The following is a 13,132-nucleotide window of genomic DNA, read 5'->3' as shown; positions in this document are numbered from 1 at the left end:
AGCTTGGGACCAGCTATCCAAGGATTTGGAAGGGAGCCTGGGCAGTTTGTTTAGAGCAACGCTTCTCAACCTTGACACAAATGACACTTCACCCCAGGTAATTCTGTTGGGGGAAGCTGTTCTGTGTACTGTAAACTACACTGCAGCAGCCTTGGCCTCCACCCAGAGCACCACCTCTCGGTTACAACCCAATGCCCTCTGGGAGCAAACTCAGCCCCAGATGAGAACCACTGGTATGTAGCAACAGTAGAGAAAAATATAAACAACAGCAAAAATAATGAGGAAAAAAAAAGATACAGTAACAGGAGAGAAAGCAGAGCATATGGGTATAAATGCTGGAAGTTATGGTAAGTGTAGTGGTAGAAGCTTGTGAACCTATTCACTGTCTCTATTTTCTACCAAAAACAATGAAGGGGATGTTGGAGATGTGAGGGATCAGAAGGAATAAAGCAGGATCAGAAAAGTGGTAAGTAGAGAATTCCCAACTTTGATGCTGCAAGCAACACAGAGTTCCATCCCACCCCCCCAAAAAGGAGGGCAAGTGAAAAGACTAGCAAATACTACTTTTAGCATAACGGACCCACTGAAGTTTCTTGGTAATGAATTTAAAGTCAACGTGGCTGTTTTTCCCTAGCCCTTTCAGCTGAATGGGTGTAGGCATAAAGTCAGTCAAGAGTTGAGTGTGACAAAAGCAAGAGAAGCAAAAGATTAGTTGTTTGCAATGAGGTGCTCATGACTGGCACTTAGTTGCAGGACAGAAGTGAAGACACGTGGAGTCAATTGGAAAAATAGGAAGTAACGGTGGGAGAGTGGGATGTTTGAGACTGAGATATGGATTAGCAGTAGGGCTGGAATACGACCAGAGGAAGGAGTAGCTGAAGTGGGACTATAGGAAAAGATCAGTGGAGGTGCAAAGAACTGAGACCAGTTCAGTGTTAGCAAGATAATCTATATGGGTATTTAAAGCACCAAGATTTATGACAGATATTGTTTTAAAGCTGAGGCATGTTAGAGATGAGAGTAGTCTAATAGCAGCATGAGGAAAAATGCGGCCTCCCACACTGCCTCCAGGCCGGCCTAGAGCTACAGTGGGTGTGAGAGAACCCACCGCCACTACAGGAGGCAGGAGCAGCAGAATCCTTAGGAGAAACCAGGGCTCAGAGCACAACCATGTACAGGGAACATTCAGAGATGATGCTGAGGATACATGGGATTTCTGCTAATGACTGGCTGCTAACTTCAGAGATTACAAAAAGAATTGCAAGAGTTAAAGAAGCGGGTGGACAGGGACAAAAAAGGGAATGGAGAGTAATGGTTATTAGAGTTTAAAAGAGAGGTGACTTGATAGTCACACTTCTTATGGTGACTGCTATAAATAAAAGTGCATGATGAGGTTAATTCTGGTGGTTGTGGCAGGACACGTACCCAGGGCCTCCCTCTGGTCTGCCAATGGAAATGTCTGTAGGCTTAAGTGTATGCAGGAGGGACAGTTTTACTTTTGAGTTATCAATTAGTATGAAATTATATCTGGCTTCAGGCTGTTTTCAGGGAAATCCTGAGTACCTACACTTCAAAGAATTTAAACACGGTGATGAATGTAAAGCAATTAACACAAGACCTGATGCTAAAATAGTACCAATGATAATGCATTCCTAAGGGAAGGTTAGAATATCTCAGAGATTCTCCTCAACTTTAGCTCCAGAGCAGCAGCTCCCAAGGCTACCTGCAGTCCGCCAGGGTGCTGCTCCGACCCCTGCCCTCCTTATCCATCGACCCATCAAAAGGATTTGACCACTGCCAAATGTATATTCTTCCAGAACACAAGTCAATTGCCAACATATAAAACCAAAAATATTTTAATACTGAGTCAATTCTTGAGGTTCAAATGATGAGACAAGGGAGTCCAAAGCCTTGTCAGGACAGAGATTAAGGCCTAGGGTCCCTTGGGCTCCACTCAGGGCACCAAATACTCCAATCCTGTTAACTTTGTTAGTCCCTCCAGGTCACTTCTACTTCATCTGTCCGATACCTGTTTAAAAAAGAAAAAAAAAGGAAAAACTTGGTGGACAGTTAACCCTTATTCCATTCTTCTTTGCCCTCATGATTCTGGGTCCTCTTCCTATTGGATTTTTGCCTACCTCCCATATAATGCTGTCTACCTCCTCCCAGGGGCCACTTACCTCTGTGTGATCCCAGATTCACTGAGAGGGGTCCTGTGTCCAGCCTGAAACATCTCCCACCCAGCCTGGGCTATCATGGCTCCATTGTCAATGCAGAATCTGGGAAGGAAAAGACATATGCAATTCATGATCTAAGGGTAGAAAATCACAGCAACTGGAGGGAGGGACAAAAAGTATGTGTGGGTGGGAGGGCCTTTACCTTTCATCTGTGGCATAAAGCCGAGCTCCACGTTCCTGGCACATGGTCTCCATCATTTCCTGTAACCTCACATTACCTACAGAGGCAGGGGTACGATTAGCTTATTTTTAGCCATTTCTCCAGTCTAGCTATACACCTCATGTGCACTGACTTAGGAAAATGAAGTAGGGGCAAGGACTGGGAAGCATAGGACAGAAACAAAATAAGTAATTTCCCCAAACCCTTAGAGATTAAGAGTATCAGGAGCAAGATGCACATGCCCCAAAATACAAAAGCGAAGGTCAGTTCAATGATACATACATCCTACACCTCCCACAATGAGGGCCTCCTGGGAGCCACAGTGTGCCATGGCCCGCTCTGTGATCTCGACCAGCATTGCAAACACAGTTTCCTGTGGGGGACAGACAAGTTGAAAACATCAGAGGCGATCCCAGTTTAGTTCTGTCAGCTCCACCTTTCTATCCCAGCTCTTCACTTCATTACCTGCAGGGAGAAGCACAGATCCTCGGGAGTACACTCTCCAGTGGCCAGCATGCGCTGAGCTATGTCCTGTAGTTACAGGGGCAAACAGATAAAACAGTGAACTGGGGGTGACATGTGAGCAAAAAACTAGCACACTTGGAGGATTGCTATATTTTACCACAATTCACCCATACCAGTATATCGTATTATCTTGCTCTTCACTGGCACTGAGCTATATCTATATATATAAAACCAGCAGCCTTCTTTCAAGATTCAATAATCATGAATGCCTGGCCTCTCACCTTCTGTCTCACCCTGGTAAATTTTTCTCCAGACTTGTCCCCGTCTGACCCTTTTTATTTTTTTCCCATTTCTTTGTCTGTTTCTTTTTCTGTCTCCCTCCCTCCTTCCATGCCCCATGAAATGCATGCTCCAAGTAGGCAGATTTTTGTTTTGCTCCATCTAGTATCACTATTACCTCGAACAGCACTTGGTACACAAAAGATGTTCAATAGGTATTTGCTAGATGAATTTATTCAGCATCTAACATAGGCCAGTACTATGCTATATACTACAGAAAATACTACACTGAGCAAAACTCGCACACTTCACTAAAAAGCATGAAAGTGCCCATCTCCTCACCTCCCCACACTCACCTCAATAAAAGACAAGATCCCAGAGAATGAGACGTCCATCCCCTTTACAGTGTATGGCAGCTCAACTAGCTTCTTGCCTCTATGTGGGAGTGAGTATATGAGGCACTAAGCCTGTAGTCAGCTGGCTGCTCACCCTCCAAAGCCCTCCCAAAGCTCATTAATACATACACAGGGAAATCCTTGGCACCCCACCAGTCAGCCTCCTTCTGCCTTATTCCCCTTACCGCTTTGCCATTTGCTCAATGTTGTAGCCTGGACTTGGGTCATTGGAAATCTAGAAGGAAAAACAGGATGAAGGCAGGTATCTATGAAGCAAAAGAAGCTAATTTATCTTCCCTTTCCTTTTCCATAGCTCTCCCAAAATTCATTCACAACTTATATTCTCTGTAGCCTCAATGACTCACCTTCAGCACTCGAGCAAAACGATCCAGACAATTACCCACAGCAATATCGATGGTTTCCCCAAAGATGCGGTAACGATGTTCTGAATACGCAATCACCTAAGGGTGATGAGGATGTCCATGAAACCTCAAGTCTGTAAAGAGGAGCATTTGGCTTGGGGAAGAACATAGCAGAGGATCAATGTGGCCACTAGAACTTCAATAACCAATGGAAATAAAGTACTTTCCCAATCCCTCAACAGGTACTTTTGAATAGCACTTCTGTGAAGTCTATATACACCCTAAAGATTCCTAGAATAGATTTCTAGTCTAAAGACGGTAACCTAGGAGGGGAGAGAAGTAAATTACCATTTTGGATACATTTTTCTAGCTTGGAGGTTGCTGATATTCCTTTAAAAGCAGTCAAGACAGTGTGGACTAGGGAAAGCTTTCCTTCTTGGAGGCAGGGAACCAGAGTTCTTCAACATTATCCTATGAGGGTGGTAATATTTGGAAACCACTAAGGTAGAGTTAAAAAAAAAAAAAATCAAAAATCCCAGGGAATTCCCTGAACCTGGTTGCAAATGCATTCAGTCCCTGGCAGGAGAACTAAGATCCCACAAGCCACTTGGTGCAGCAATAACAACAAAAACAAAACCCCAAAATTCCATATTGGGTCAGACTAATTGCTCATCCAGCTCAGCACTGGCAACCGACTTCTGTCCACTCTTCATATGGGACCAACTTCTAGCACAGAGAGTATTCATCACCCACTGACACTTAAGCTCCAGACTTCTGACAGTACTTCCAAAGGATCGTTAAGTCCCTTTCCCTTTCTGGTGCTGCTAGGGATTTTCTTCCATTCTGATGTAGCCCTTACTCTACTGATAAAAGGTTGGAAACAAAAGCATAAAGAAAAATTCTGTAGTCAATCATCTTGTTTTTCACACCTAAGCAGGCTTTAAAGGGAAAGAGGAAAAGAGAAAATTCCATCACTGCTCATCTCAAGTAAATCTTGTAAGCTTCCACTGTTACTTTCCACACCCTAAGTTTCTAACCTTGTACAATAAATATCCTTCAGGCCTCAACCAATTACTTGTTCTCTACCCATTAAAGTTCTCACGTCATTTTCATAGAAATGCATGCTTCATCTTTAATAACTATTTCACAAAATGAACTTTTAGAATATAATCCTTTCAGGAGAGAGGAATCAGTCTGGACAATAATCCCATCGGGTGTTAGGTGGAAAAGGAAGGCTAGAGTTCTCCAATCTCAACTTAAAAAGATCTTGTAAGGTATCCCAAACAACTCTGGCTTCATCTATAAATTTAAAACATCTTCCACCATTCATAAAATGTTATTTAAATTACTTACGTTTTCACTCTTAAAAAAAACAAACCTATATATTTACCATCAGTAACTAAAACAAAACAAATGTTGTAAAGAAACAAATGAGATAGTACCCTTTAGTTTCTTCTTTTTTTAAAAAAAATTTTTCTGGCTGCACCTTGAGGCATGTAGGATCTCAGTCCCCTGACAAGGGATAGAACCCGTGCCCCTGGCACTGAAAGCAGAGTCTTAACCACTGGACTGCCAAGTGCCCCTTAATTTTAATTGCTAACATTCATAGGAAAAATAAGCTTCAAAATAATGAAAATAAAAATCCTTATTTTAAACACTTCAATCCTTACTATTTTTTCCTTCTCTAAGCTGGAAATTCCTCATCTCGATAGCCACGTATAAAGGTCATCCAATGTTCCAGTGTATCACTTTTTAGCTTCAGATGAGCCCAGTTTTCCTACCACTCAGGCAGAAAGTGAAAGTTGCTAGCACAGTGCCTCAGAAATTAAGAAGGACTGGTGGAACTTTTCTGCTGTAGTCCTGAATGGCTTCTGTCAAAATGGGCAAGTTCATGAAACCTGGGAGGTGGTGATGCCCCTGGCCAGTCATCATGAACACCTATGATCTTGCTACCTTGCTAGCAAGGTACAAAGTGAAAGCTACCATGGGCAAGAAGAAAACTGCCAGGTCAGAGAGCAAGTCTTTTGTGAAAGTTTGTAACTTGAAGTATACCACTTCAAGCCCACAAGGTACTCTGTAGGTATCCCCTTGGAAAAAACTGTGGCCAAGGAGAATGTCTTCAGATACCCTGCTCTTAAATGTGCATCCCAACAAGAGGTCAAGGTCAAGTTTGAGGAAAGATACAAAACCAGCAAGAACAGATGGTTCTTCTAGAAGCTGTGGTTTTAGATCTGTTTTGTTTCAGTTATTAAAAATACCCAAAAATCTGAGGGGAAAAAAAAAAAAAAGAACCGTGAAGAATTCTAAATACCTGTGTATTTCCTCCACTGACATACAGCACAGTTGGGTTGGTGGCTCCAGTGATGAGGCGGCCCATCTCAATGTGACCTATACAGTGGTTAACACCCAGCAATGGCTTATTCCATAACTGGGCCACAGTACGGGCCACAACAGCCACAGAAACCAGTGGGGCACCCATGCCAGGACCTATGGGGACAGAATAGGGCTTAGAAACCTATAGAGATTGGGAAAAACAGAGTTGAGGGAAGCGGGGGATGTGAAGGTACAGCGGATGTAGTGGTGGTTTCAAAGGTGAGGTGCAGACTATTTTGACCTAGCTGGGTTCCAGGTATATTCTTCCACTGCTGTGCACACTTCTAGCTATACCTTTGGTGTATGCGATGCAATCAATATCCTCAGAGGTTAATCCAGCCTCTGTTAGTGCCTCCTGCAGCAGGTCCAGGATAACAGCTCGGTGGTGCCTAGCAGTATCACCTGGAAGGAATCCTAGGAGACGGACACAAGTCAGAGATCCTAAGAATTTTCCTACAGAAAGGCACCTAGAAGTCAAAACAGACATTTCAGTAGGGTAGGAAGAGTCCCCTCCCTTTTCCTCAAACATCCTGTCTTCAGATATAGTCTTTTCAGCCTGTTCAGCTAAGCTAAACAGCTCTGAGAAATGCCCTTCTTCATAACTAACTCCTATTCAGGACTCAATGATACCTATCTCATACTTTTTGGTGCTGCCCTGTGACTCTACAAACACTGTGCATGGTAATATCATTTATATTAACATACTATATGTAACATGTAACAATTACAGCATTATAGTTAATCGGTACTTTTCCCAGCTTAACCATGAGCATCTCAAAGCACTGCCTGTTTTATCTTCACATTCTTGGTGCCAATGAAGGCAATGGCACCCCACTGCAGTACTCTTGCCTGGAAAATCCTCCGGACGGAGGAGCCTGGTAGGCTGCAGTCCATGGGGTCACTAAGAGTCGGATACGACTGAGCGACTTCACTTTCGCTTTTCACTTTCATGCATTGGAGAAGGAAATGGCAACCCACTCCAGTGTTCTTGCCTGCAGAATCCCAGGGACGGGGGGGTGGGCTGCCGTCTATGGGGTCACGCAGAGTCGGACACGACTGAAGCGACTTTGCAGCTTGGTGCCAAATGCCGAGAAGCTTGAGTGCTAAACATATATATCCATTTCTAACGAGTAACCTGTTACAACATCACCTGTTCAGGGAGGCTTTTCAGGTATACACAAGCCTGCTGCCCTCTCCTATGGAAGGAGGTGTTTGGGGGAAAGGTAGCAAAGACAACAGAGCTTAGAAATAACATTTACGGAAAGTTGTCAATGTATCCGATACTTTAACTCTCCAGACCAAATGACGCAGGTAATATCATTCCCATTTTAAGAACAAGGTACAGAAGTCCAAAAACAACTACCGAATATTCTAAGGGCAGCCGATAATTAGCACATAAAAGGTGGTCAGTATAGGCTGAACAACTCAGAAGATCCAGTTTCAAGTGCCTGTAACTTTTCTACCCATCAGCTTCGGGATAATGTGTGTGCGTGCTTAGTCTTGTCCAACTCATGGACTGTAATCCATTAGACTCCTCCGTCAATAGGATTCTCCAGGCAAGAATACTGGGGTGGGTTGCCATTCCGTTCCCCAGAGGATCTCGACCCACGGATCGAACTCAAGTCTCCTGTACTGCAGGCAGATTCTTTACCACTGAGCCAACTGGGAAGCCCTTTTACCGTTACATAATCTCAGAAACTAGGATCAAAAATTATGAGACACAATGCGCACTCTTCACCAACGTTTAGAAAGACGGCAGGGGATGCTGTGCGGAAAATTGCGCCACGAGTTACAAATCCGCAAATCCTCACCTGTGCCGGGAGGCGTGACGTAAGTCCGCCGCGGGTTCGCCAGTACTTTGCCATCCCGTACCACTCCCACGCCAATCTTGTTGGCGCTGCCTTCCAAACCCAGCACCGCCGGCATGGCTCCGAGCTAGCACTGGAGCCAAGGAGCCCTCACCAGTCCGCGCTGGGAAGCAGACTCCAGGTCGCAGAGTAGGAGGATGAGCCAGTGGCTGCTAAGCAGCCGCGCCAACCAGAACAACAACTACCAAAATATTCCCGTACGTAGCGCGCCAGCGCCGGTCCCAATCTCTGTCGTTACGACGACCCATCAAGACCCCTTCGAGGGCCTGTTCGCTTAACTGCCGGGAACGCTGAGCCGGCGTCTGCTCCTTAAATTCCTATCCGTTCCTCTGCTTCTCTCCGATAGTCCAGCCCAGCCTTTTCCACTGATTTTGTTCTCTCTTACACAGCTTTGGGATCTCTAGTCAGGGTGGCAGAAAGAGTTGTGAATCCGGCATATTGATAAACAGTCCAAGAATGGAGGGTGGGGCCTTCAGTGTCCCGGAGTCCAGAAGGGCGGGAAGCTTTTGAGTCACGTGGTACAACTAGACCAATGACCCGTATTCCTCCACCCCTGGATGAGCATCTCAAATCACGTGACCACGCCAGTTACCCACGTGGGGCACGGCGTGCTCCATTCTTTGTGCTGGGTTAAGGAGGAGGCAGACAGGGGCCGAAGCAGGTCAGCTGAAGGGTTTGTGTTGTTTTGCCCATCTTAGCAGCTTCTCTGGACGTCTGATTCGCAAGGCTAGGTCGGGACTCTCAATTAAGTCCCTCATTTGGCCGGAGGGCGGATCTCGCGAGAAGTGTATAAGACACGATGAAATGATCTAGTCTGCGGGGTGAGGGGCTGAAAGGCTGATGGTGCACGGAGGCGGGGAAAGAATTCAGAGATAATACAGTTTCAAAGGCGGTACTTGGTACGTGGGCGTTGAGGGTGGAGTCTTCTGCTCTAGCTGGTTTCACGACTTCTTTGCACTTGTAGGCAACGCGATCAAAATACTGCTTCAGTGGGCGAAGTGGAACTGGTGCAGAAGGGCCTACATTACAGTGATGCCGAAACGTGGGAAAAAGGGAGCGGTGGTCGAAGACGCGGAAGAGCCCAAGACTGGTAAGAGAATGAAATGGGCCCCTCTCCCCAGAGGCGGCGATGGGGATGTCTATAATTACCTAGCTGAACGGGAAGTACGGACCGTTGAACGGAAAGTCCAGACCGACACCGACAGTATTCTCATTTATGAAGAAGTCGCGGCAGCTGCAGGCTCTTAGTGGGTCTATAGTTTACTCTGGATCAAAGTTGGATACCGCCAACTTATATCCCATTATGTATTACTTATTTTATAGAGCCAGAGGCGAAGAAGAGTAAGGCAGGAGCGAAAAAGAACGAAAAAGAGGCAGTAGGAGAGGGCGCAGTTCTGTATGAAGACCCCCCAGATCAGAAAACCTCACCCAGTGGCAAATCAGCCACACTCAAGATCTGCTCGTGGAATGTGGATGGGCTTCGAGCCTGGATTAAGAAGAAAGGTTTAGATGTGAGTGGAATTAAGGGGGTGCAGAGGCTGATCTTAGGGTTTAATCATCTTTTTCCATCTTAGTCCCTAGCACGATAGTTTTCTTGTGGGAAAGGTACTAGGTTTTCACCCGAAAAACCTTGTTATTTTTCAAATGCCATTTCAACATTTCCAGTGCCATTTTCTTATTTATAATGTCCTCATCTCTTTCCTGGCATGTTGGGAAAACCTCCTTACTGGACTTGCTCCATTTTATTTCTTGCATAGCCAACATTTAAATAACTACCGCTTAAAAATCTTAGCTGGCTATTCAGGGCCTTTTGGGGAAAACAATTCCTCCGTGTTGCATGTCACACTGTTCTTGCCTTTCTGCCCTTAAGTTTTAATATTATGCTGCTAGATGTTATTTCTACAGAGACTGTGTCTCATCTGTATATTTCTAGTACTTTGCATATAGATTTTTCAGTAAATGGCTGCTGAATTGATAATACTTTTTCTACATTTAATTTCACTTACAGTGGATAAAGGAAGAAGCCCCAGACATCCTGTGCCTCCAAGAGACCAAATGTTCGGAGAACAAACTACCAGTTGAACTTCAAGAACTGTCTGGATTACCCCATCAGTACTGGTCAGCTCCTTCAGACAAGGAAGGGTACAGTGGTGTGGGCCTCCTCTCCCGCCAGTGCCCACTCAAAGTCTCCTATGGCATCGGTGAGACCCCACTGATTTTCTAAAAGCCCAGTGCTTCCAAACTAAATTGCTGGTATCCCAGTCCAGCCCCGATTCTTGATTCTTTTATTCTCTCCTTTCCCTTTTCTTAAAACTTCTTTTTGCTGATTGTTCCATCATTTCTGTAGGTGAGGAAGAACATGATCAGGAAGGCCGAGTGATTGTGGCTGAATATGATGCGTTTGTGCTGGTGACAGCCTATGTGCCTAATGCAGGCCGAGGTCTGGTGCGCCTGGAGTATCGCCAGCGCTGGGATGAAGCCTTTCGCAAATTCCTGAAGGGTTTGGCATCCCGCAAGCCCCTTGTGCTATGTGGGGACCTCAACGTGGCTCATGAAGAAATTGACCTTCGCAACCCAAAGGGAAATAAAAAGAATGCTGGCTTCACTCCACAAGAGCGGCAGGGCTTCGGGGAACTGCTGCAGGCTGTGCCACTCACTGACAGCTTCCGGCACCTCTACCCCAACACGGCCTATGCCTACACCTTTTGGACCTATATGATGAATGCGCGATCCAAAAACGTTGGTTGGCGCCTTGATTATTTTTTGTTATCTCAGTCTCTGTTGCCTGCATTGTGTGACAGTAAAATCCGTTCCAAGGCTCTGGGCAGTGACCACTGTCCCATTACCCTATACCTAGCTCTGTGACACCTCTTCCAAATCACGATGAGCCTGGGAAATAAGCCCACCAAGCTAGCTTTAAAATTCTTACCCCAAACTTCTTTAATAACTGCTATCTAGAGAAATCTGCATTGTATTTCCCTTCTAAACTGAATCCTTTAACCAGGCTTCTAATAACGGATGTAAGTTCTCAAGGAGGGTGTTTGTGTAGGGGTGGTGCTTTTTTCTTTTTCTTTTTTTACATTAAACAAAAGCTACTGATACTTCCTTTGAACTGTCCCTGTGAAAATAAAGAGCCATAGTTTCAGCTTTAGTGGTGCTGTATTTTATCCCTTCATGGGGTTACAAATTCCCCTCATCCTTTCATACACACAGATTAACAACTGGAAAAGAATAGAGTCATGACCTTATTTATTTACAAGCACAGGATGACTCCCTAACCTCTCCCATGACAGCAACCCTATCCAGCCCAGTTAAATAACTGCAACTGGGGCGTAAGGTTGAAAAGGAGGAATTATGGGAAATACAGGACTAGGGGACCATACCCCACATTAAATAGTTATATACATCAGTTCCTGTGGTTCTGTACAGAGCAGCAGCTGACCCCACCCCCACAGGACACAGAATCGGGGGGAGAGGAGACTGAGGGTGCTGAGACCAGAGCCAGCCCCTGGTGAAGTGCAATAGCAGCAGCAAGGTCCTAATGGTGCACAAGAGGGAGGGAAACCCCCCCAGGGCTACCCACCCCAACCCTGCCCTGGAATGTGTAAGGGACAGGAATGGCTCTCAGGGAGCATATAGGAAGGACAAGGCTAGAACTGCCTTTTTGGACCCAGGTTTAGGGGCAACTTCTCGCCTACTTCACCCTAAACACAGCAACTGTTGGAAAACATGGCCAGCAGTGGTCTTACCTATCCCTCCAAACCTAGGTGAGGGCCTGGTTCCTTCCTACCTCTCCCCAGGGAAAAGGAAGGCAGCTGCTTGGCTCCCCTTATAGAAGCCCAGGGAGCCTTTTACCACGGCTCCCTTTATAGTGTCACTGTCCCCACCAGGAAGGGGCCAGGCACAGTCTGTGGGTCGTCGTGGGGCTCAGGAGAAGTTCTGGACAGGGTGGCTGACCTTCATACAGGCCCAATAGAGAGCCCGGCCCAAACACAGCACTGCCAACAGGATGACAAATGCCCAGGCTGCATAGATGCCTCCATATCGCCGTGCATGCTTCCATGTGCCAAACTGAAGAAGATGAAGAAGAACAATGGGGTTACTGTTGATCTCTCACAACTTTCCAGGAAGCTTAGTAACAGTAACAAACAACTCAAGCTTCAGTTTCTGTCTCCTATCCACATGTGGCCACCTTCAGGGATGTTTTAAAAGGCCCAGTTGTCCAACTCCCTTCTGCTCGGCAGGAAGATACTCAAACAATCCCAGACACCTGTCAGTTTTTCTTCATGTCTGACAACTTCCTAATAGCAACTGAATCTAAGTCACTTCTTTGTTCTATCCTCCACATAAAGAAGATAGCTGTTTTTAACTCTAATAGTAACACTGAAGACTTTATCAGTCTCCTTCAAATTTAAGTCATCTTGTTTGTTGAAACAAGACAAACAAAACCCCCTTCAGTTTCACTTCTTTTTAGGATAGCTATTTCCCCAATCTTAGCCTTAGAAGATGAGGCTGCAGAATGAAAGGGGCTGGATCAAGGTCTACTCACAGCAAGGCCGGTGGCAGTGACTGCCAAGAGTAAGCCAAGCAAGAAGCAACAGATACATCTCTTTCGCGGATATCTGCGCCCAATAGATGACCTGTGGGGAGGCAAACAGAAATGGATACTTGGAATGGCCTTGTAGATTTTACCCTATTCATTACCCAGCTCAAGGATGCTGCTCCCTAATCACTCACACTTTCCTGCAGTGAGGGCAACGGGCCAAGGTTCGGTCTGTGAACTCTGTCCACTAGGGAGAAAGGAAAAGGCAGAAACCAATTAATAGTAGAAGCAGGGTCTTTTTCAATGAGAGCCCTGGGGCATTGGGAGGTGGGGAAATGGTTCCTCATAGAACAGACCATTTCAGGATTCATTATCATAACTCAGAAATACATTCATGACTACATTTCCACTCCTGCCCCTCCCTACCCCCAGCCTCCTAATACTTCTCAC

General features: G+C 45.5%; 3 protein-coding genes across 6 annotated transcripts in view; 1 reads left to right on the top strand and 2 right to left on the bottom strand.

Moving 5' to 3' along the window:
- Positions 1 to 1,840: 1,840 nt before the first annotated feature.
- Positions 1,841 to 8,620, bottom strand: OSGEP (O-sialoglycoprotein endopeptidase). Its single transcript, XM_069595821.1, has 11 exons — positions 8,083 to 8,620; positions 6,566 to 6,685; positions 6,210 to 6,385; positions 3,902 to 3,997; positions 3,722 to 3,771; positions 3,498 to 3,576; positions 2,863 to 2,928; positions 2,680 to 2,770; positions 2,380 to 2,455; positions 2,181 to 2,279; positions 1,841 to 2,029 (listed from the first exon to the last, which is right to left on the bottom strand). The coding sequence occupies exons 1-11, from the start codon at positions 8,195 to 8,197 to the stop codon at positions 1,990 to 1,992; spliced, it is 1,008 nt and encodes a 335-aa protein (XP_069451922.1). The 5' UTR covers positions 8,198 to 8,620; the 3' UTR covers positions 1,841 to 1,989.
- Positions 8,621 to 8,636: 16 nt separating this feature from the next.
- Positions 8,637 to 11,290, top strand: APEX1 (apurinic/apyrimidinic endodeoxyribonuclease 1). 3 transcript variants are annotated; one of them, XM_069595822.1, is made up of 5 exons: positions 8,637 to 8,800; positions 9,104 to 9,229; positions 9,463 to 9,650; positions 10,148 to 10,340; positions 10,487 to 11,290. In XM_069595822.1, the coding sequence occupies exons 2-5, from the start codon at positions 9,172 to 9,174 to the stop codon at positions 11,002 to 11,004; spliced, it is 957 nt and encodes a 318-aa protein (XP_069451923.1). In that variant the 5' UTR covers positions 8,637 to 8,800; positions 9,104 to 9,171; the 3' UTR covers positions 11,005 to 11,290. The 3 variants fall into 3 exon arrangements, with proteins under 3 accessions (XP_069451923.1, XP_069451925.1, XP_069451924.1); XM_069595824.1 differs by having other exon boundaries at positions 8,719 to 8,812; XM_069595823.1 differs by having other exon boundaries at positions 8,734 to 8,870.
- Positions 11,291 to 11,371: 81 nt separating this feature from the next.
- PIP4P1 (phosphatidylinositol-4,5-bisphosphate 4-phosphatase 1) overlaps positions 11,372 to 13,132 on the bottom strand; it is a 4,017-nt gene continuing 2,256 nt past the window's right edge. For both annotated transcript variants that reach the window (XM_069595827.1, XM_069595826.1), the window contains exons 5-7: positions 12,877 to 12,929; positions 12,689 to 12,779; positions 11,372 to 12,210 (exon numbers count right to left, since the gene is read on the bottom strand). In XM_069595827.1, the coding sequence (XP_069451928.1) occupies positions 12,067 to 12,210; positions 12,689 to 12,779; positions 12,877 to 12,929 (288 nt within the window). In that variant the 3' untranslated portion in view covers positions 11,372 to 12,066. The remainder of the gene's footprint in view (positions 12,211 to 12,688; positions 12,780 to 12,876; positions 12,930 to 13,132) is intronic.

Source organism: Ovis canadensis, chromosome 7, assembly GCF_042477335.2.
Source record: "Ovis canadensis isolate MfBH-ARS-UI-01 breed Bighorn chromosome 7, ARS-UI_OviCan_v2, whole genome shotgun sequence".
NCBI classification, from domain to species: Eukaryota; Metazoa; Chordata; class Mammalia; order Artiodactyla; family Bovidae; genus Ovis; species Ovis canadensis.
Note: the sequence above shows the minus strand (reverse complement) of the source record. Positions and strands in the feature narration are given on the sequence as shown.

Coding starts and splice junctions, on each gene's coding strand:
- OSGEP (XM_069595821.1), bottom strand. CDS start 8,197: ATGCCGGCGGTGCTGGGTTTGGAAGGCAGCGCCAACAAGATTGGCGTG. Junction 3,998..6,209: donor TCAGTGGAGGAAATACACAG/GTATTTAGAATT, acceptor CATCACCCTTAG/GTGATTGCGTATTCAGAACA. Junction 3,772..3,901: donor GTTTTGCTCGAGTGCTGAAG/GTGAGTCATTGA, acceptor TTTTCCTTCTAG/ATTTCCAATGACCCAAGTCC.
- APEX1 (XM_069595822.1), top strand. CDS start 9,172: ATGCCGAAACGTGGGAAAAAGGGAGCGGTGGTCGAAGACGCGGAAGAG. Junction 9,230..9,462: donor CGCGGAAGAGCCCAAGACTG/GTAAGAGAATGA, acceptor CTTATTTTATAG/AGCCAGAGGCGAAGAAGAGT. Junction 9,651..10,147: donor TTAAGAAGAAAGGTTTAGAT/GTGAGTGGAATT, acceptor TTTCACTTACAG/TGGATAAAGGAAGAAGCCCC.